This window comes from Clarias gariepinus, chromosome 26 (assembly GCF_024256425.1).
Source record: "Clarias gariepinus isolate MV-2021 ecotype Netherlands chromosome 26, CGAR_prim_01v2, whole genome shotgun sequence".
Taxonomy (NCBI): Eukaryota; Metazoa; Chordata; class Actinopteri; order Siluriformes; family Clariidae; genus Clarias; species Clarias gariepinus.
The window spans coordinates 4669453-4694174 of NC_071125.1; the positions used below are offsets into that span (position 1 = coordinate 4669453).

At 36.1% G+C, this 24722-nt stretch overlaps 1 protein-coding gene and 1 pseudogene across 1 annotated transcript; both read left to right on the forward strand.

The window, feature by feature from the left end:
* The first annotated feature begins 14156 nt into the window (after positions 1-14156).
* On the forward strand, positions 14157-15179 carry LOC128513833 (free fatty acid receptor 2-like). Its single transcript, XM_053487384.1, has one exon. It carries the CDS (start codon positions 14157-14159, stop codon positions 15177-15179), a length of 1023 nt encoding a protein of 340 aa, XP_053343359.1.
* Positions 15180-19978: 4799 nt separating this feature from the next.
* On the forward strand, positions 19979-21106 carry LOC128513834 (free fatty acid receptor 2-like; annotated as a pseudogene).
* The last annotated feature ends 3616 nt before the right edge of the window (positions 21107-24722 follow it).

Consider the following 24722-nt stretch of genomic DNA (forward strand, 5'->3'; position numbering starts at 1 on the left):
TCTTCAACACCCCTTGCAATTTGAGCACAAAGCGGAACTCTGTCTCAGACAGGAAGGAATGTGACCATAATAGTAACAACAAAGCAACAACAGTTATATGTATATATACACTACCATTCAAAAGTTTGGGGTCACTTTCTAACTCCATGATCGTTCCTGATTTTTATTTCTTTCTACATTGTAAAGGAATGCTGAAGGCGTCCAAAAAATGCATTAATCTCATTTGAACAGTTAATGGTAAGATGTGTCTGCTACTTCTGCTCTGAAAAGACTTCATAACGCCTCTAATCTGAGCTGCTGTTAATTGGTCATTTTTCAGGCTGATAACTCTAAATTAACTTCTCGTCTGAGGCAGAGGTAGGTTTTGGTCTCGCCCTCTTGGGATGGCCTTCATGAGAGCCAGTTTCATTATGGTGCGTGACAGATTTTGCAAATGCACTTGACAATACTGTTCTTGCAAGAACTATTACAGAAAGGCTGACCTCTGTGTCTTAAAATGACAACCAACTGTTGTTTTTGTTACGTAATTACCTAATTCCATACGAGTTATTTTATAGTTTTGAAATCCCCAGTGTTGTTGTAGGATGTAGAAAATAAATCACTAAACAAAAACAAAGAAATTTGCAAGTGACCCCAAACTTTTGAACGGTAGTATACGGTATATATATATATATATATATAGTATTTGTGTGTGTGTATACAGTACACTGATTAGTCAACACAATTTGACCACCTGCCAAATATTGAGTAGGTCCCGCTCCCTTTGCGACCAAAACAGTTATGATCTGTGTGTTGTGGCACTTTTTTTTTGGAACCAGCATTAACCTTTTCCTTTATTAAAGCTACAGTAGCTCTTCTATCGAATCAGATTACACAGGCCAGGCTTCACTCCCCAGTTGTCTAGCCATCACAACTGTGGGATGTTCCCAGGCTGCAGTGGACATACCAAAAGTAATCCCAAGATGGAAAACTGGTGACAGGGTCATGAGCGGCCAGGGCTTACTGTGGCACATGGGAAGCAAAGGCTTGTCCGTGTAGTCCAATTCAATAGAAGCACTAGTGCAGGCCAAACTGATGAAAAGGTTAATGCTTGTTGTTATAGAAAAATGTCAGAACTCACAGTGCATCAATGTTTTGGTGGCAAGTAGGATATATCGATAGATATATAGATAGAAAGAGAGAGCTGTATCATTCTACTAGTAATTGATTTGCTATTATACCATAGAATTCTTAAATCAGACAATGTTGCCAGTAGTTCAGGTTGCAAGGTGAGTCACAGATTCATATCAATGTCATAGTTCTTATTTTTTATGATATAGCTATAATCAGAGTTTTGTAATACTGAAATGTCAAGCTGTATCAGTTTTATGACAGAAAAGTATTCGAGAAAGGACATGTTTTGTTTTGTTGGGGGTTTTTTTTGTTTGTTTTTTGTAAGACCAGAAAATAATTTCACATTAGTTGTAACAATGAGTTGCATTGCACATACAAATGTACAGCCATATACAGTAACAACTTTTCATGAGGGGCGTTCAAGTCAATCTGGGTGATGAAATTTCTGGTGAATGATAGCATAAAACCGATGACATTTAAATCTACATACATACTGCACTTCAAGCAGAGTACAGTGATGAGACTCTAAGATCCAGTATTACATTTGGTTAGTGTGATACAGGGTGCAAACATTTTAAAGAAGGCTGTACATCTGTAAATGACAATCCCGGCTGAGGTGGCTCGAAGGTTACTGCAGTCGTTCTCGTGAACATTCAGCAACTGAAATGCCTAAACCTTGAAAATCGTTGGATAACTTGTTGCCAATTTGTAGAAAAGATGTAACATTTATTTCTTGGTAGTGTTTTTATAATGAGTGCGTGTGTTGCCAGTTTAAAAAAATATATATTGCTGGGTTTTACCAGGGAAGCAGACAGCATATTTCTGCCACTAATGTTAAGATAAATATTACATATAATTCTTGGCATACTAATTTTACTATGCATTATTAGAATCACACAATTACCTTTAAACAAAAAAAAACCCTGTAAAAATATTTTAATAGTCTGATAATTTGTTCTTCTCAAAATCTGCTCATTTTAAATGAAACATTATGTCATATTCCAACATCTTTCACTTTGTCATTTACATTTTTACTATACTTTAATTTCTCATGTTGGCATTGTTGTTGTTACTGAAATGAAAGTACAGAATCATTTGTCAGAGTGAAACATGGACTTTCATTAATTTCAGGATGATTTTTAATGCTTTCCACTATTTACTCTCATTTACTCTTGAGATTGATGTTGGTAAAGTTTTTTTTTTTTCTGGAAAGAAGTTTCCTAAATGCTTATTCTTGTCCTTCATATACTGTTTATATTTTGTACTGAAAAATAATATATGCTTTACATTTAGCAATGTACTAACATTTAGGACTATCATTTACATATAGCAGTGTACTCACAATGTATTACAATACTAGCATAGTAGTAAGTACCTGTCACTGACGGGAAAAGAGTTTATGAAAATAGTAAAAAGGTTTAAGCAAAAAAAATAGGCTACTCAGCTTTAATGTAATCAGTGATATTATTTCAGGTTGAAACCCATGTACAGTACATATCTGCCTGTCTTTCTGTATGGCAGAACTCTCTGCCTCACTGATTAATACGAAGAAATTAAATTAAATAGTTTTAAGGTTGAGTATCTTATGCCTTTTTACTCCATGTTGTACTTCTTTTAGCCAAACACACTTCCTGTTCGGTAATTGGAGAGTGAATCATAGATGAGAACTCAAAAAGGACATCAGATAAAGATTAAGTCTTAGTTAAGTTAACAATTTAATTTTAATTAAGTCTTAATTTCAGTGCATTACATTTCACTAATACCACTTCATTGCCATTATTTCATTGGTGGCAATATGAACTAATGCTGGTAAAAATATTCAGTGTAGTTTTTCTAATTAATATCAGTTGGTGCAGGTGATTGTTTACATTAAGCAAGTATCTTATTTTAAATTAGATTATTAAATCCACCACATTATTGTTTTAACACATATTTCATTTATGGTGCTGCCTAAAATTCAGGCAGATGTGGTCACATTCAGGGTGTAATGGACTTGCGTAGAACGCCGTGGGCGTAGAGAGCAGGCATAGAGGCAATGGGGTTGTGTAACCAAAAAAAATTTAATGATAGTAACAAAAGTATAAGTAAAAACTCAACAAAAAGAAACAAAAAACAAACAATACTTAACTTTGTGCTAACAGGGGCTTTCTGGCAGGACACAGGGACGGATAACGCACCCTGTGGCGAGACACAGGCAGAAGGACGACAAACACGCAACAGGACACACAAACTATGCATGGAGCTGAAACTGGACACTAGAGGGAAACACAGACTAGACTAGGGCTAAAGACATGGCAGTCAGCTAGGCATGGCTTTTAGCTAAACATGGTTAAGATTGCTCTTAACCATGGCAGTCAGCTACACATTCACCTAGCTAAACATGTCTTCAGCCCCAACACGCACTAAGCTACACTTACCCAGTAGCTCAACACACACTAGGGAGTTGGGGGCACAGAGACAAGGGATACCCAGTGGCTAGGCTAGGAGACATTCAAAGGCCAAGCTCACTGGGACACTAGGGACTTCTATGACTAGAAGCATGCTAGTTAGCTCAACCTAGATTTTAGCTACACACACACACACCTATCTACTTACCTGTTCTAGCTAAACACACATGAAAACAAGGGGACAAGAACCACAGTACATACATACACAGATTACATGACGGAATCAGCTCCACACACACACAGAACATCTACAGAGAAACATTGCCAAACTGAGAGCCCAAGTCAACACAACTTAAATCAAAATATAAACTAAACAAAGAACAAACCAAAACAAACCAAAACCACGCACACAACTGACAGTGGTTAAACCAAAAATGCTCGACCCAGTTTCCCAGACTAAACAGCTATTTATAGATGGATTAATGGCTACCTCGGCTCAGGTGTGCACTCGCATCACCTGACTGAGGTGCCTGCTGGGAAACTGAGTCAGCCAACAAAAACTACAAATAAAAAACAGCGACCTCTGGTGGTGGACCCTTACAGATATCTAGGTACTGTACTGCCAAAGTTTTAATAAATTCTGTCCAGAGATCGATATAAGACACAACCTAGAGTTTGACGTATGCGCAGAATGCTGTCAAAACTTGCAGTTTATAATCCAGCACAAAACTGCTCATTACTTCCCTTCTATTGCATTTTAGTATAGATTCTTTATGTTTTTAATGCATTTTTTTCCTTCACTCGTGCATCCTGTAAGCACACATGGAAAAAGATACCTGCAATGCAAGCACAAAAGAAAAAAAAGGAATACATTGACCGTTGTCACCAAACATGGCAACGATGAGCGAGCCCAAGCACCATCTCTATCTGGGTGCACCACACAAAAACATGCTTTTTAAAAGGACATACCAATACCATTATGACATGATTTTAAAGTAGGTTGAATTTTATGTCAAGACCTTCAAAATGTCATTAGCAACCACTTTTCAGCATAGGTTTAAGACATTGTCACTGCTGACCCATTTGAGATATCAAAAATTCCCATTCATTTGCATCCTTAATGTCTTGAGATCACATACAGGCCTGATTTGGTGGTGATCGCATAAATTTCCTAGGCAGATTGTATCAAATTCCATTAGATTCGTTTTAAAAAATGACCCAAAATTCCTGTTGATTAAAGCCCATGACATGAATTGTAAAAGTTATTCAGCTCAATGAGCTCTAAAGTGTTCCTGGTTTTGCATACATGCAAGTGCAAGTATTACAACTGACCATCATACCCATCCTCAGTTCTTCCCCAAAGTTTTGCCACAAACATTTAAGCACACAATTGTTTGGACTGTCCCTATCCTAAAATAACAAAGCCCCTGTGCATGTGGTTCCCAAACATCACATTTATATTATAGGATTCACCCAACATCAGTATGTGACCTCCTCAATGCTCTTGTGGCCAAATCAACACAAATCCCCATAGCTACACCCCCAAATCTAATGGAAAGCTTTTCTTGAAGAGTACCAATTATTATAACAAAGCAACATACAAAAACAACACAGGCATGTTATTCTCAGGCATTATCAGTAAAGTCTGAATACTGATATGTCTGTTACATAACTCATGTATGATACAGGTTTAAAATTTACCAGAGACTTGCTGTGTAGTGAACTGCAGAATTTATAGGATAAAAAAAAGTGAAACAGTTTTGACCACCTTGTCACGAAAGAAAATACTTACCTGACATAATAAATATCTGGATTATACAAAATCTAGGCTCTTTAAGGGTTTTCCAATGGAGTTTGACTTGAATCCATTTCTGAAAGATCCATAAACCCTTAAACCTGTATTCAGAGTTGTCAATTGTTGTTGGTGGTCTTTTGAAAGAAAAGAGAAGAAAAGAAAAAAATACACGGGGTCTCTATGCAACGAGATCTCCAACCAGAAGTAGCACCAGAATGAGTCAGACAGGTCCAGAGGGCAGAGGGGTCTGGATCACATAAAAAAATAGATTTACCTAAGAGAAATATATTCACATGTACTAAGTTGAATAAATAGGTTTTCAGACTAGACTTAGACACAGTCTCACAGTCAAATTATATGTGCCGGTCGCAGTCCGACCTCAAGCCCTTTCTTGGGGTCACACATCACCTTTCACTGCACATCCAGGGGTGGTCAGAACCCTAGAGTTCCTGCGCCATTGCCTGTGGTGGCCTGGCATGGTCAAAGATGTTCGGTCCTATGTGACAGCTTGCCCCATATTTGCACAAAATAATCAGCCCCACACATGTCCTTACGGGTTGCTACACCCGTTGCTCATACAGTTGCGGCCATAGTCCCAAATTTCCCTTGATTTTGGCTCTCTTCAAGGGAAGCACTGTGATATTAGTTGTGGTTGAGTGCTTCTCCAAATCCTAAAAGTTTGTCCCTTTGTCAAGACTCCCATCAGCAAAGTAAACTGCACAACTAATGATACAGCATGTGGTAGATCTTCACAGCCTTCCCCTGGACCTGTTTTCAGATCATGATTCATAGGTTGCCAGCCAGTTCTGGAGGGCTTTCTGTATCCTAATCGGGGTCATGGCCAGTCTTTTATCTGGCTTTCACCTGGTGTCAAACAGGCAGACAGATAGGGTCAACTCGGATTATGAGTACCGCTGTTTACGAGCGTTCCGCAAGACGAGCAAAGATTTTTAATAAATTTTGACTTGAAAAACTAGCGTTGTCTTGGTTTACGAGCACCGAGTATCATGTATCACGCATGCGCTTCTTGTTTTGACACCGAGCGTCACGTGATCACAACGGAGCCAACGTTTCTTCTGCGCTGCAGAATTGTAGGTAATCGTCTCCCCTGCTGGGTAAATACACACACACACACACACACACACACAAACACGCACACACAAACACACACTCCGCAAGCACTAAGACCCAGCAGGGGAGACGATATTGGGGCCCTGGCATAAGTGAATTCTACCCAATATAATTCCACCCAATATCTGGTGGATTGGGAAAGGTACGGCCCAGAGGAACGCTCCTGAGTCGCAGCCCGACAAATACTGAATCCCGAGCTCATCAGGGAGTTCCATAAGAACCAGGCCGCTGGCATGGGAACATCGCGAGCCGTTTGCTAAAGCGGGGGTACTGTAACATCGGGGGTCTCATACCAGGCAAACCCACAATTAGCTGCTTCATGGGTTTTCAGTCAGGCATCCTCTCATGCTGTTACTAAGCAATGCTCCCATGATGGCAATTAAGAACAATGCAAGACACCTGGACGCATGTCTATATAGGTCCCCAAGACAGAGCAGTAGATGTGCAGACATTTAGGAAGCACCAGGTCATGGAGCTTTGCTCTGCTATAAGAGACAAATGAAAAAGAGAAAAGACAATATTGAAAAGAAAAAGATAAATTATAAAGTTCAAAAGGAAAAGAGAAAAGATAACCTGCATAATGCCCTGCATAAGGACTTTGAAAAGATACCCTGCATAAGGGCTTTGTATACAATCAACCAGTCGCTAACACCATGCACTCTCTTTACAACACAATAGACTGTATTTAAATTTACAAACTGATAACGATCAGTCAAATAATAAGATCTAAGTCAGGAGAAGGCCGTGCTATTAATTCCTACTACATTTTCTAATCTATTTAAGAGATATTGTCTACATGAGCTTTAAATGAAAGACTAGAATCTATAATCACACCGAGGTCTTTCACTGTTGCACTTGATGAAATAGAAAGGCCATCTAAAGTTACAGTGTGATCTAAAATCTTGCGTCTAGCTGCATGCGGTACTATGCCTAGAACTTCTGTCTTATCAGGATTAAGCAGAAGGAAGTTTATTAGCATCCAGTCTCTTACTGTATATCCTTTAGCAAACTTTTCTCATCTGGCTTTGCTATATTAAATCCTAGCATACCAAAGCATAATTAAATGTACTTGCAGCCAGACTAATGACTAGTATACTTGAAGTTTGCTATTTTGGAACAACTAATTTTTTACAGTGTATTTAAGTTGTAAGTAAATTGTACAAAAGCACAATTTTAAGTGTTTTAGGTATACTTTTGTGTGCTAAAGTGGAACAACTTTAATTATATTTAGTAAACTTAAAGTATATGCCTGTGTGTGTACTAACATACATACCTGACAGTAATTAATAGAATTTTAGTATATATTTAATATATTATAAGTACATTGCAGCTATTTTACTGTGTTACAAATACATGATTAATATACTATGAGTAGATTCTTGTTGCAGCAGTAGGTGTTATCCTTCTGGTCAATTACAAATACTAAAAAGTACACTGTGAGGTTAATACAAATATACTTTTTTGTATCATACAGTACATAAAGCCTTCTATACTACAGTATTGCAAATGTATTACCAGTACACTAAAGGTGTTTAGGATAATTTACAAATGTTAAAATGTTTTTTCTACACTATAACTTGTTTTTAAAAAGCATTACAGTACATCAGTAAGTAGGAGGGAGATTTAATTCATGAGTTCAACAGATTTAATTTGCACAAGGTTACAAAAAAGCACTACTATAGTTAATTTGTGTTCAATAAAATGTGTTAACAGACACACAAACTAAAATTTAAACTGTTGTGTGAACACAGACAGACATTAGTATTAGAATATACAGGTACAGTATTAGTTCAAACCTGGTGTGTTGATTCTAGCTGTTACACAGAGACTGAAAACAGGCTGAGAGCTACGGAGCCATTATACCACAAGCAAAGTACATAAGATTTAGCAACAACACATTAGACAATATATAAGGTAATATAAGGTAAATATTAAAGATTTAACTTATGCTGATGAAAATAAAATAATAAAGATATGAACTAACGCGCGCAATGATGCAGCTTCCAGCCATTAATTCAAACTAGAAGCGGAGGCCTGTTGGGAGCCAATCAGGAAACAGATGATTGGCTGGTGTGGCGCCGATTTTAGTCTCTGGTTGGCTAGAATAGTTGCAGAGTTCTAACACTGCTGCAGTTTGTGCAAGTGTAGCTTTATGACAGTGAGCGCACAGAAGAGTGAGAGAGTGCAAACATCAATTATCAATTATTAGAGAGATTCAGCGTGCAAAAACGAGTCTAAAAGTGTGCACGCGAGAGTAGTTAACTAAGTATAAGTACATATGAATAAAGTACATTTAAATTTAACTGATAATATACTGAGACTACCATATGTTAAAAATTGTATTCTAATGTATACTTTCTGTACATTTGTACAATGATTATTTCAAGCATATTTTTTTTAAACATACCAAAAATACATTAAAAAAACGAAGTTTGAATAAATATCCTTTGAAAATTAGACCAACTTTTCACTTAAAGTATATTTTAAAATAATATATGTTTGGAAAGTGTACTATAATACAATTATTTTGAAGTATATTTAAAGTTTAATTTCAAAAATTGGTAAAAGCATGATGTTAGTATACTTTTTATATATTAACTGATGGTACAACTTTTTGTTAGTATATTTGCAATGTACTATCAAGGATTTAAACATATTTGTAATACACTAAAGCGTATTTTTTTACTAGGGGGTATAGAATCTAATATACAGGTTGATGAATTTGCAGAAGAGATGAGTGAAATTAGTTAATTCTCTTCAAGTGGAGTAAAGTATTCTAGGTTCTGATCTGACATGGTTAGTTTAACATCTGCATCAATTACATTGTCCGGTTTCAAAGCCTCAATTTTAGGCCTAATATTTAAAATTTTATTATTAAAAAAGTTAATGAAGTCCTCACTATTGCATGATGTTGTTGTGGAGATTTCTTTAGTGGTCTTCTTTTCTTATATTTGTATTAGATATAATTATAACGGTATTAAATAAAAATATAGCATTATTTTTGTTATTTTCTATAAGAGTGGAGAGATAGGTTGATTTAGCTACACTAAGAGCTTTTCTATAGTTCAGGATGCTCTCCTTCAATGCTATTTGAAGTACTAATACTTTAGTTTGACGCCATTTACGTGCTACTGTAAGTTCAGAGCAGTCTGTTTTAAAGTGCACGTGTGGTTGTTATACCAGGGAGAGAGTTTTTTTTTATCTCTAATCTAAATTTTCTGTTAACTGGAGCTATATTATCTAAGGTATAGAGAAATGTCGACTCTAAATATTCAGTCGCCTGATCGAGTTCTGTGGGGTCAGACGGTGATCCAATCAACGTTGGTAACTCTGGGAGAATACTGATAAAACTCTGTTTGGTAGTTGATGTGAATGTACATTTAATACGGTAGCGCGGCGCTGTGCATACATTATTACTATGACACACTTTCATTGAGACAAGATGGTGATCTGAGATAACTTCAGACAGTGGAATTGTGAATAAATTTCGTATACTTAATCTAAAGACTATCAATAAATCCAAAGTGTGACCTGCTTTATGAGTGGGTCCTACTACACTGATTTACTTCTGGATAGAAGAGGGTCTTCTGGATTCTCAAAATGAATATTAAAATTTCACTTCGCACTTTGCAATTAACGTTGTGTCTACAGAAATGACTAGGTTTAAGAGGAAATCCGCAAATTCACAAAGAAATTCAGAGTACGGTCCTGGGGGTCTGTAAATGACTAATAAGCTGACTTCATATTTGTAGCTACGAAACCTAGCTTTTTATATTACTATATAGAACTTCAGATGCATAAAATTTGTGTCCGTGTTTTTGTACGATAGACAGATTATCGTTGTAAATAACTGAGACGCCTCCTCCAATACCAGTTAGCCGAGGCTGGTGTATGTAGCTGTATCCATGAGGACTAGCTTCATTTAAAGCTACATACTCGTCCTGTTTAATCCAGGGTTCTGTTAAACAGAGTATATCTATATAACTCCTGATCCGTAATAATTTCATTAACAATAACTGCTTTAGATGCGAGAGATCTAATATTTAACAGTCCCAGCTTCAGAGAGTTTGTGGTCTGTATGTTAATTAAATTATTAAAACAGACTTTTTGAGACTTTCTTAATTTGTGTTTAGCTCGGGGAACAGACACAGTTTCAATATAGTGAACCATGTAGTGTATCTGGTTTGTACAGTATCATTTCTCTGGAGCAAAGTAGTTGATTGAAAGGCAACTATTCAGTCTCAGTAACATAGTGTGCTGTTAGTTAACAGATTATTGGCCAAACTTCGCTCAGTAATGATGGTGGCATAATTCACTTGTAAACACTTGTAAATCAAACCGAATTCCCCCTTAAGAAATAATAGGAACTTAAATTTTTCATTTTACAGCCCAAAAAAATAAACACATAAAAATAATTAATACAAAATATAAAATAAAAATAAAACAAATTAACCAGCATTTTACCTTTGAAAAAAGTAAAATTAAATCATAAGCTTTTTTGTTAGTGTTTGTATGCGCATGTGCTGTCTGTGTGTGTGTGTGTGTGTGTGTGTGTGTGTGTGTGCGCGCGCGCACGCAGGTGCTGTGTAACTGTGTGTTTGTGTGTGAGGCTAAAGTAAGTGGAGGAATTTGACCCTCCCCTCTCCCTCTTCTGATCTTACAGAGTAACCCTTCGTCCTCTCTTATTTGAGTTTCACACACACACACACACACACACACACACACACAAACGGAAACACTCATTTATTGGAAAAGTTAACAAAAAACATTGCTAATGACACTCGAGTGAGCATAGAGTAAAAATAAAACAAATTAACCTGCATTTTACCTTTAAAAAGAATCGTGACAGAGCAGTGTTTCCATTGATAGTGTGTGTGTGTAGGCGAGAGAAAGGCGGGTGTGTAAAGGTGAGAGGAGGGGGGAACGAGCATGCTGTCCAATGATGCGCGCGCACACACAAAGTGCAGGCTAACACAGAGTGAGAGAAAATGAATCTCTAACCTGTCCAATGAGACTTGCTTTTGTTTTATGCACACACGTGTGTGATAATAATCAGTACACGTCAAAATTTATTTTAAAAAAATGTTTTGTGAAATGCTCGCAAACCACGGCTTGCAATCCGAGGTTTCACTGTAATTATAAAGGTTTAGACAAAAACAACATGCATCATTTTCTGCAGTGGAAAAGTACTCGAACTAGTTACTTTTATCAGATGAGAATGCTTTAATGTAACTGATTACTTTGTAATGACTGTAATTTTGCAATGTTAGTTTTTTATTAATGTTGTAAAAATTAGTTGCGTTAAAAAAGTAACGTCCTCCAACCAGTTAGGCCTGTGCTTTCTTACACTAAATGTGTTTTGCTCATTGGTTTATGTGATATGTAATATGATTTATTATGTATAATATATTTTCAGGTAAAACACCATATTTCCATAACACCACAGCATCATCATAACAGCTTTAGTCCACCATTGACTTAATGAAGAAAAAAAGCAATGAGTCAGTTACATGACTGACTGATATACTGTACAGTGTAACCTCAGATTGCGAGTAACGCAGTTTGCGAGTGTTCCGCATGACGAGCAAAGGTTTTGATACATAGTTCATTAGTGTATTTTTTTTTAACTCTCATAACTGTTCTGCTATTTTGCATAATCAAAAGTCCCAGTTTGTCTTGAAACATAATTTTGTATTGTGAAAAAAAATAATACTTTTATCAACCAAAGACATTTTTATTAATTGCTGACATTCTGAATATTGATTGTGTCATTACTGACATTTGAAATATTGATTGTATTGTTACAGACATGTGGAATATTAATTGTGTCATTATTGACATTTGAAATATTGGCTGTGTTTTTTACTGACATTTAAAATATTGATTGTGTTTTTACTGACATTTGATATATTAATTGTGTTGTGTTTATGAATGGATTGTTGCCCATTTTTCTGACTATGCTGGGTTTCACCAAGGAAGCAAAAATCACAGTAGCTTTTAAACTTAAAAAAAGCCAGTAAAAAACAATATTTGATTAGTTCGATTATTTATTGCTTTATATGCTCAAAATCTGCCCATTTTTTCTGCAAAATGGAAAGGAAGTGCAGAATAATTTATCAGAATGAAACAGGGACTGCCACTAAGTTCAGGGCCTTTTAAATGCTTTTCCAATATTTGTTATTATTTACTCTTTTCATTAAACATGTTGTTGGTAAATAATTAGATTGTCCTGGAAATATACCATTAATACATTATACCATAAATGTACCAACATTTAACAATATCATGTAAATTTTTCAATGTACTAACAAAATATTACAATATATTCCATTTCATTAAGTATTCTTCTTGTTTCCGTTTTATTTTTTTTATTCCTTTTTATCCTTCTAGCATGATCCAGTGTTTTGCCTGTACTCGTGCAACCTGGAAGCACACATGTAAAAGATACCTGCAATGCAAACATACACAGCAAAAAAAAAAACAATAGGAACATTTATGGTATTCATGAAACATGGCCTGTGTAATTAATATTTACATATTTTCCTATACCTACAATGAAGGTAATTAGCATAGCAACCCAGGTAAGTATAAAGGACCAGGAAAAGCGCCAGACAGAAAAGAGCTTTCCCAGAAGGTTATATTATCAAATGTCAAAATCTTAAAAAAAAGTGCTCAACATTGTGCTTTCATGGATTTTTACCTGCACTTTGGGTTGACCGATATATTTTTAGATAAAACACCATATTTCCACAACACCACAACATCATCATAACAGCTTTAGTCCACCATTGACTTAATGAAGAAAAAAAGCAATGAGTCAGTTACATGACTGATATACTGTACAGTGTAACCTCAGATTGCGAGTTACGCAGTTTGCGAGTGTTCCGCATAACGAGGAAAGATTTGGAATAAATTTTGACTTGGAAACGAACAAGTCTTGGTTTACGAGTACCGAGTATCATGTATCCCGTGCTCACAACTGAGCCATCGGTTTTTCTCTCTTTTGTGCTGCTGAATTGTGGGTAATCGCCTCCCCTGCTGGGTCTTAGTGCGCGTCTCTTACTGGTATAATCAGCATCCGTGCACGTGTGTACTGTTTTTTATAACACTGTGACCCCGTCTGTGCGCGTAAAACATCTTTCATTTTGTGTCTGTATGCGTGTGTGTGCAGCCGTGTGATGAATAAAGCAAAAGCAAGTCTCATTAGAGAGATTAAAAATCCATTTTCTTTTTCTGCTCAAGGCTCAGCCTGCTCTTTGACACACACACACACACTCTCTCTCTCTCTGCACTACACAGAAACACTGCTCTGTCGAGATTCTTTTTAAACGTAAAGTGCAGGTAAATTTGTTTTATTTTTACTTTACAGCAGTGATTCCGTTAGTTTGTCGCTCAATCGAGTGTCAGAGAGATTTTTTGTTTATTTTTCCGAATAAACAGTGCTTTCATTGTGAAAAGAGTGGAGGAAGTGTAACTGTGTAAGATGAAAAGGGGGAGAGGGGGGCTTACTTTAGATTTACACACACACACACACATACACAGCGCCTGCGCGAACTACCGGAAAAACTTATCTGTCGCTTCCAGAACGAATTATGCTCGTAATCCAAGGTTCCACTGTATATGTGTGCATGTACCATATATACGTAGACGAATACACTCCATGTGCTGCATGATGTTTTTTATTTTTGTTCCACCAGTGTTCTGCAGTCATTAAAAAGAGAGGCCGCCAGATGACAACCACCCAGAATATAATCCCCCAGGTGCTTCTTGCTGCCTACATTATAACCTTCTTAATCGGCCTACCAGCTAATATCCTGGCAATGTACGCTTTTATTATAAAGCTCATCAAAAAGCCCACACCCACAGATGTCCTCCTGCTGAATCTGACTCTCTCTGATCTCCTCTTCTTGGTTTTCCTACCACTGAAGATGTATGAGGCGGCATCGGGCATGAAGTGGTACCTTTCCCAGGACTTGTGTGCTATCATGTCATTTGTCTTTTTCAGCACCATCTATGTCAGCTCACTGTTACTGATGGCTATTAGTATTGACCGCTACTTGGGAGTGGCTTTTCCATTGACCTACAGAAAATTTCGCAAGATTCTTTATGCCATCTCTGTCAGTTTTTTTATCTGGCTGTTCGGTGGTGCACACTGCACAATTGTGTTTTTTGGCATCTATATGAGACATGACAACAACACTACAAACAATCAAACCTGCTATGAGAACTTCAGCAATGAACAGAAAAAGAAAGTACTTCCAGTGCGCTTGGAGCTTTTTGTAGTTCTATTTTTGGTACCTTTAGCTATATGCATGTTCTGTTATTTTAAATGCATCTGGATCCTTTACCATAAGCCCTGCATTACGAAGGAGAAGAAGCAAAGGGCCATTGGAATGGCGCTGGGTACCTTAATTGTCTACTTGATTTGCTTTTTGCCTTACAACACCTCTCATTTGGTGGGCTTTCTCGAAAATCACAGCCCAGAGTGGAGGTACTACACGCTGCTCTTAAGCACCTTGAACGCCTGCCTTGACCCTATTATCTTCTATTTCTCATCTACCATGTTTCGCAACACAGCTAAATTTTATTTCTGGAAAGTTTTTTCATTTAAGTGCACACTAGGCTTAAACACCCCTCACATCCCTCACACCCCACATACCCCTCACAATTTGAGCATTGAGCGAGATTCTGTCTCTAATCATGACCATGACCATGACAATAGCAGCAACAGAAACTTAAAATATATTACATAATTGTACAATGATTTTACTCTTTATTTTTTAAAGTTCTGAATGTTTTAGCTAAGTTCATGAGCTGAGACACATCCTAATAATCCTAATATATTTTTCTTTCTTTTTGCTTGATTTAATATATATACATATTTATATATAATACAGAGCTGTATTTTTCTAGTCCTAAACCATTTCTCTTTGATTTGCCTTACAGTTACTCTTACAATTGTAGGCCAAAATTTTATGAATTATAACCAATTTTCTTAAAATAATGTAATCTTCAGATGTCAAGCTATATACATTTTCTGACACAGAAAGGTTTTTAAGAAACATCTTTTCTTTTATGAGACCAGAAAACAATTTCACTTTGCGATGAGCTGCATTACAATACACAAATATAGCTATTTCTATTTCTAGCTATATAGGACTTCAAGCACAGTATGATTATGAGATTCTAAGTCACAGTACATTTGCATGGTGAAAACATTTTTTTTTTAAAAAGCCTTTAAAAAAGAAGTTTCTGACATGAAACCATCATGACTCTGGCATTCTGAGAAAACTTTCTACCTTGACCTTTCTACCAAGAACTAGTTAAACACTGGGATAAATTCAATAGCGTATTTTTTTAACTCTCATAACTGTTCTGCTATTTTGCATAATCAAAAGTCCCAGTTTGGCTCGAAACATAATTTTTTTATTGTGAAAAAAATAATCCTTTTATCAACCAAAGACATTTTTATTAATTGCTGACATTCGGAATATTGATTGTGTCATTACTGGCATTTTATGTACTGATTGTGTTTTTACTGTCAATTGAAATATTGATTGTATTGTTACAGACATGTGGAATATTAAATGTGTCATTAATGACATTTGAAATATTGATTGTGTTTTTACTGACATTTGATATAGTAATTGTGTTGTGTTTATGAATGGGTTATTATGCTGGGTTTTACCAAGGAAGCAAAAATCACACAGTATCTTTTAAACTTAAAAAAGCCAGTAAAAAACAATATTTGATTAGTTTGATTATTTATTGCTTTATATGCTCAAAATCTGCCCATTTTGAATGCAAAATGGAAAGGAAGTGCAGAATAATTTATCAGAATGAAACAGGGACTGCCATTAAGTTCAGGGCCTTTTAAATGCTTTTCCAATATTTGTTATTATTTACTCTTTTTATTAAACATGTTGTTGGTAAATAATTAGATTTTCCTGGAAAGAGGTTTTCTAATGGCTTATTTGTGTCCTTCATATACCATTAATACATTATATCATAAAATGTACCAACATTTAACAATATCATGTAAATTTTTCAATGTACTAACAAGATATTACAATATATTCCATTTCATTAAGTATTCTTCTTGTTTCAGTTTTTTTTATTCCTTTTTATCCTTCTAGCATGATCCAGTGTCTTGCCTGTACTCGTGCAACCTGGAAGCACACATGTAAAAGATACCTGCAATGCAAACATACACAGCAAAAAAAAAAAACAATAGGGACATTTATGGTATTCATAAAACATGGCCTGTGTAATTAATATTTACATATTTTCCTATACCTACAATAAAGGTAATTAGCATAGCAACCCAGGTAAGTATAAAGGACCAGGAAAAGCGCCAGACAGAAAAGAGCTTTCCCAGGAAATTATAATATCAAATGTGCTGCATAATAATTTCTTTTTTTTTTCCACCAGTGTCCTGCAGTTAGCAAAACGATAGACTTCCAGATGATAGACCACCGGGTGCTTCTACATTATAACCTTCTTAATTGGCCTACCAGCTAATATCCTGGCCATGTATGCTCTCACCATGAAGCTTACCAAAAAGCCCACTCCAACAGCCGTCCTCCTGCTGAACCTAACTCTCTCTGATCTCCTCTTCTTGGTTTTCCTACCACTGAAGATGTACAGTATGAGGCGGCATTGGGCATGAAGTGGTACTTTTCCTGTCACGTGTGTGCTATTATGTCATATGTCTTTTTCACCACCATTTACGTCAGCTCACTGCTGCTGATGGCTATTAGTATTGACCGTTACTTGGGAGTGGCTTTCCCAGTGACCCACAGGAAATTTCGCAGGATTCTCTATACAGTATGCCATGATTGACAGTATTTTCATCTGGCTGTTCAGTGGCGCATACTGGATGATTATGTTTTTCGTTGTCTATGGGAAAAACACTGCCAAATCGGCTCTGAGCAAAGTTTTCTCAATTAAGTGTAAACTGGGCTTTGACACCCCTCACTATAACAATAGTAGCAACAGAATTTAAAAGAAATATAATTACTTTTCTAATATAAAAATATTTTTTTGCATGTTTTTGTTATTCTGGTATTAAAATTTGCTTTTGACTAACCTTACACTTAGTTCTCTTACTATGAACCAAACCAATTTTCATAAAATGTAACCAAGCTTCTTAAAACAATGTTTTTTTATTTGCCTTTATACCACAGAATTCTCAAATCTGATCAGACTGTGTTGCCTAGCTGAATAACAGGTTTATAATTCATGTACTAGTTCTCATTTTTATGATGAAGCAATAATCAGAGTAATATTCAGATGTATATCTGTGTAAGATTTCAGACACAAGAAAGTTATTTTCTTTAAGACCAGAAAATGATTTCACTTCCAATGCGCTGCATTACACATACACAGATATGGCCATTTACAGTAACTACTATTTATGAGGTTGTTCAAGTCAAACTGCAACTTGTAAAATTCTTGAAATCTCTGATGAGTAGAAGCCTAAAACCGATTGACATTTACAAAAGACTTTAAGCATGATGCGAGTGCAAGATGCAGTAATGCAATTGTACAATGCAAACATATTAAAGAAGGCAGTACATCTGTGAATAACGATCACGGTTGAGGTATCTCTGAGCCCAGTGCAGTCTGAACATCATGAACATTCAGCAAGTTGAACGCCTGATCTTGGAAAATTGACATGTAACTTGTCACTTGCTAAGCAGATGCATCTGTCTGTGAGAACTGTACAGTCATTCACCAACACCACTTGCACATTACAGAAACTCATCTGGGAGTACTCAACTGTAAAAGCTCTGTACAGTCCCTACCTCACTTCAAGCCATTTCTACATGTATGGAACATTAAAGGAGTTCCTACTGTAGGAGGCTGAAGTTTCAGCATGCAGTGTGATCATCGCTACAGCATACGGATGTGACTAGAACTGGCACTTTTGATTGTGTGAACCAATACCCCTTATATCAACCTAAGACTTTTTTTTTTTTTTTTTTTTTTGATGACTGACCCTTGGAATGTTCAGGCAAACATTACATAATTCCCAGCATGTAAAATTTAATATGCATTATTAAAAACCACAGATTAGCTTTTAAATAAAATTTAAAAGCTAATAAAATATAATAAAAAGCCAATAAAAAATGTAATTAATTTAATGTAAATAAAAATTTTAGTTTGATGTCATTTCATTCAGCAGAATAATTTAATTTTGCTTAAAAACTGCTCATTTTAAATGCACATTTATAACTTATTTACATCTTTCTCTTTGCCATTTAAATTTCTACTACACTTACATTTCTCCTGATATCGACAATGTTGTTGTTGCTGAAAGGAAAATGCAGAATCATTGTCAGAGTGAAACTGACATTAATTTCAGGACATTTTTAATGCTTTTCCACTATTTAATCTCATTTACTCTTGTGGCTAATGCTGGTAAATAATTAGATTTTCCTGAATGGGGTTTCCTAATTGCTTATTCTTGACCTTCCTATACCATAAATTTATTGTACTACAATATCGTTTATTCACATTTAGCAATGTACTAATATTAAGAAATATAATTACATTAATAATACAGCAGTTTCCGAACAAAATATTACAGTACATTGTATATTATTTCAGTATGGATTCTTCTTGTCTTTTTGTTTAAATTCCTTTTATCCTTTTTTCATCCAGCAACTTGCCTAAACTTGCATCCTGTAAGCACAAATGTAAAAGATACCTGTAAGGCAATCACAAAAGAAAACAATAAATACAATGATGGTTGTCACAAAACTTGACATGTTTAATTATTACTTACAGAACATATGTTCCCACCTGCAAAGAAGGTCATTAGCATAGCGACTCAGTCATGTATGTAAGACCAGGAAAAGTGCTAGTCTAACATATGGATACATTTATAGGTCAGTATCCACAGTTTAGCAGGCATGCTGATGTGTACAGTCTGAGAGAGAGCATCAACTTTATACCCAGGGGTTGAGGGGAAAGTCCCACAGGGAGTGTTTATACAGATGTGTGATACACTCTGGTCTGGTCTGTTTCCTGGTATATAAGCGAGATATATAGATGGAAAAAAAACATGACAGTTTTAAAACCATTCTTTTAGGGATATATTAAACAAAAAGAAAGGACAAGATATTTTTTTTTTTCAGATAAGGCTAAGCTTAGTAAATCATAACTCTGTATAAAAAGGCAGATAGTTAAAATAAATCTGAATCTAAACATAGATATTGTGGCGTGGGCGGGGGTGGCGCCATTGTAGACCATCAAGGAGGGTTTTATCTATATGTTCACCCTGTTGGGGAAGGGTGTTTGGGTTGGTGGCTTCGGCCAGAATGGAGATAATATATAGAGAATAGAGATAATAATAGAGAAATAACTATAATTACATTTAATTAATAATTTAACTAAAATAAAAAATAGACACGTAATATTGCTTAAAAAACAGCTGTCTAGACAACTTATAGATTAGAAAGAGCAGTATTTTTACAAATCAGCACAAAAAAGTACAGCTGTGAGTATTACTGGAAAGATCACATGACGATGTACAAGCTCTATAGGCATGTATCAGTTCTCTGTAACAGAATAGTTGATTGGATGATCACTATAGATTCTCAGTAGTACCATAGGGTGCGCAGTAAGCACAGGAAGTCATGCTCTGCAGGCTGCCGCCATGGAATGCTCCATGGCCAATTTGACTGATTTACAAATTTGGTTGATACAGTATTACCTGGGACAGAAAACCCAAGGTTGTCCACAAGTTTACACGATGGTCATCTGGCCAGCAACTTATTGAGTGTAAGCCAATTGCCTGAGCAAACAGTTCAACTATAATTTTTCCCCATTTTTCAGAAACATATGTTGCCCTTCTTACAGTATGATTCAACCATTTAGGCCTGTGCTTTTTATGCGAAATGTGTTTTGCTTACATCAGTGATTCAATTTATTACATATAATATATTTTCAGGTGAAACACTTGGCCACCAGTGTGCTTCTCGCTGCCTACATTATAACCTTCTTAATCGGCCTTCCAGCTAATATCCTGGCCATGTATGCTTTCATTATGAAGCTTATCAAAAAGGCCACACCCACAGATGTCCTCCTGCTGAACCTAACTCTCTCTGATCTCCTCTTCCTGTTTATACTAACACTGAAGATGTACAGTATAGAGAAGCATCAGGCATGCAGTAATACCTTTTCTAGGACGTGTGTACTATCATGTCATATGTTTTTTTTCAGCCCCATCTACGTCACCACTTTGTTGCTGATGGCTATATTAGCATTGACCGCGTCTTGGCGGTGGCTTTTCCAGTGACCTACAAGAAATTTCGCAAGATTCTCTAAGCCATCATTGGCAGTATTTTTCATCTGGCTGTTCGGTGGTGCACACTGCACAATTGTGTTTTTTGGCATCTAGGCCTATATGGGAAATAACAACAGCACTACACGCAACCACACCTGCTATGAGAAATTTAGCAATCACAAGCAAAGTGTTGTAATTCCAGTGCGCCTGGTGTTATTTATAGTTCTGTTTTTTATTCATTTAGCTATATCCATGTTCTATTACCTTGACTGCATCTGGATCCTTTACCATAAGCCTTGCATTACACAGGAGAAGAAGCAGAGGGCCATCGGAATGGCGCTGGGTATCTTGATGGTCTACTTGATTATTTTTATGATGAAGCAATGATCAGAATATTTAGATGTTAAGTTGTGTATGTTTTTAAGTAAAGTCTTCTTCAAAACCAGAAAATTATTTCACTTTCCATTATGCTGCATTATACATACACACATATAGCCAAACAGAGTAACCACTATGAGGGGTGTTCAATTAAACTAGGACTAGTGATGAATTTCTGTTTATTAAATGCGTAGAAACGATTGACATTTACAGAAGACTTAGTATTAGTGTCTTCTCTTTTGAGCGCTGATGACGGTTTATCCTCCTTGTGCATTTAAGGGAAGATTACGTTAAATACAAGGTCTGTATACACATGTTCACTCACCTAAGTCACATATGACAAAAAAAATATTACTATATGTAAGATTTATTACTGTTACCGTGTTAAGGTTACACTCAAACTTTCAGGCTGGTCTGAGGTAAGATAATTTAGCTGACAATAGCTGCTAGTTAGCCAAAGAACCCCACCTGTGTACAGTATGAAAGAAGCGGCTAAGATGTCTGAGCTTTTTATCTTTCTCTGTAGAATGTTTGCAGGGTGACGAAGATGGTGAATTGATGAATGAATGCTAAACTGTTAACTGTAGTATTAGCATGACGTAGACATTTAGTTAGGTTGCTAGCATTAGCAACCACATTAACATTAGAACTTTATTAATCTCACTGCTTAAGACAATAAAATGCCGGGGTGTAACAAAACACTGACCCTCTTACAAATATGCAGACCTGCTTACCCCTTCCGTTTTTCACCAACTAGTAATTTACTCCGCGGTCAGATTTCTCCTGCGTTTCTCCTGAGTTATAACAATATTTGACACCTTTCCCCCTTTGGCAAATTTCTCAATAACTTTATCCCTGTCCTGTCTGGTGTGTTCTTTGGACTTCATGGTGTTGTTGCTCCCAATATTCTCTTAGACAACCTCTGAAGCCGTTACAGAGCAGCTGTATTTGTACTGACATTAGATTACACACAGGTGCACTCTATTTAGTCATTAGCACTCATCAATCAATGTCTATGGGCAACTGACTGCAATCAGACCATGGGGGCTGAATAATTACGCACACCCCTTTGCAGTTATTTATTTGTAAAACAATGTTTGGAATCATGTATGATGAAGTGTATACCACTTTGTATTGGTCTTTCACGTGGAATTCCAATAAAATTGATTCATGTTTGTGGCTGTAATGTGACAAAATGTGGAAAAGTTCAAGGGGGCCAAATACTTTTGCAAGCCACTGTATGTTCATCTGTGTCCCCTCTTTCCTTAGTCCCTGTACATTTTCTCAGGGTGTAGGAGTAGACTTAACAAACCTTACACCGTGAATTATCTTCCTGATAACAGTTGTTGTTTTTTTGCACAGTTCTTACACGTAATTTATGTGTAATTTGTGATAACAGCGTTATTTTCTGTTATAGTGACGGCAGTAATGCTGCTAAAAAGTCAACATTGATTGTTCCTAATAAACTGTTTAACTGAACTCGCAAGTGAATCTCAAGGTTTTTTTTGTGTGTCAAATACATTCTCAAATAACCTAAACAATGAAAATATATAAACTTATTTTGTCCTTTCTTGTAACTCTCCTCTCTCATACCTGTCTGATGGCTCATTATGCAGCTCATTATGCAGACCTTTGTCCTCTCAGGTGTGAATCACTGCATTAGTAATGATAAATCACGCCTTCTTGCATAGACCCTTTACACTCAAAAAGTGACTTAAAAATGTTAATCACTATATTGTTTTCTGTGAGCAAGTAAACACATAATTTTGAAGCAAAAACCCTAGTCCACCAGCCCAGTTCTCAAAAGTCTTGTGAACAAATGTTCTGTATGAGTTTCTTGGCCTTATTTCAGCTACTTTTATTTTCACAAAACTTACTAACCATGCATAATAAAAAATGCAACCACATACATTTATTTTGGTCACATATTATTGTAGAACAGTTTGTGCTGATTACAAGAAAAATACAGGTTGGTCAATTATATATTATAAGTAGCCGAAAAAAAGCACAAATATCAGAGCATGTCGAAACATCTCAAGGGGTCCAAAATCACCTCGGACCCCAGAGGGTTAACTGCTGCATGTAAGCTAACCAGGTAGCCCTCTTTAACCAAGGTTGCTCAGGCTAAATTAACTATCAGTCAACACGCCAACTACAGAAAAAAGTACCACAGCTGTACAGATAACTACTAGATGGAAGTATTAATATTTGGGTGACTGTAATGTGCCAGTATGACCCCAGCTATGACAATGCATTTCCTCGGTAATTAGCTTAAAATTAACATGGACCACAATATCAACTAGTCTGACTAAAAAAACAAACAAAAAAAATTATATATATATATATATATATATATATATATATATGCTTTATCCCAAAAGCCATGCTTATTTTATTTTTGATAGTAGCTGTCTCCATGTTTTTCAGGTTACCTATACCCTAGCTTTGTCATTTTTATTTAGTATAAATCCTATTACACACTAAATTGATAGTCTTATTCAGTTTAATATTTGTTATTCAACAAAATCAAATCAAGGCCGTACCCCTACATCCTGACGTTGGGAGATACTGTAATGACCAGCACTGCTCTCAGGCATTCGTCATTCTGGTGGGACAGGCTATTCAGCAATGCACACTACTTGGGGCGGTTGATGTGTGCTTCAAGGCATTTTATATTTTTGACATCAACTATCCAAAGCAGCGTGCTCCTGTAGAGGACTTTTTTAAATGTTGCTATAAAATAGCAAGGCCTAAAAATTCACTAAAATTGGACAGTTTAGGACTGGAAAAATGTTGCCTGGTCTGATGAGTCTCGATTTTATGAGACATTCAAATGGTAAAAAATTGGCATAAATAGAATGAGAACATGGATCCATACCACTGTGCAGGCTGGTGGTGGTGTAATGGTGTGGGGGATGTTTTCTTGGCACACTTTAGGCCCCTTAGTGTCAATTGGGCATTGTTTAAATGCCACGGGCTACCTGAGCATTGTTTCTGACCATGTCCATCTCTTTATGACCACCATGTACCCATCCTCTGATGGCTACTTCCAGCAGGATAATGCGTCTCCGAGATAAACCTTTTATTATTTTTCAAAAACAAAAAATTTATTGAAGGAGTTTTGAAAAATTACACAAATTATATCAAGCTATCACTAAAAATAATGTTTATATGTGTATTAAGAAACATTTTGTCATGAAAATATTAAATTAAAGACTCCCTCTATACCTATTTTTGACTGTCAGCTTCAATTATCATGAAATAATTATGTCTAATTTTATTCTTTTTTGTGTGTTTACTCTACTAATTTATGTAAACAGTTGCATAAAACATCTATTTTCTGTATTATTTGTCATTTTAGTAATTAAAAAATACATTTTGTGTCTGTCCCTACGTTCTGGTCAACTCTGTTAACTTTGTTATAAAAAGGCACAACAATCTTTAAAGCACTGATAAAAAAAAGGATGTGACTTGCTCCAAGTGATGTCGCTTCCTCTGGTGGGAAAATCTGGAAGGCACTGAGGTATGTCATTATTCCTCTCTCATTAATTTGTACAAAATGTGTAGGATACACCAATAGTAGAATAATTATTTGTCAAATCTGTTATTGTGATATTTCAGTAGA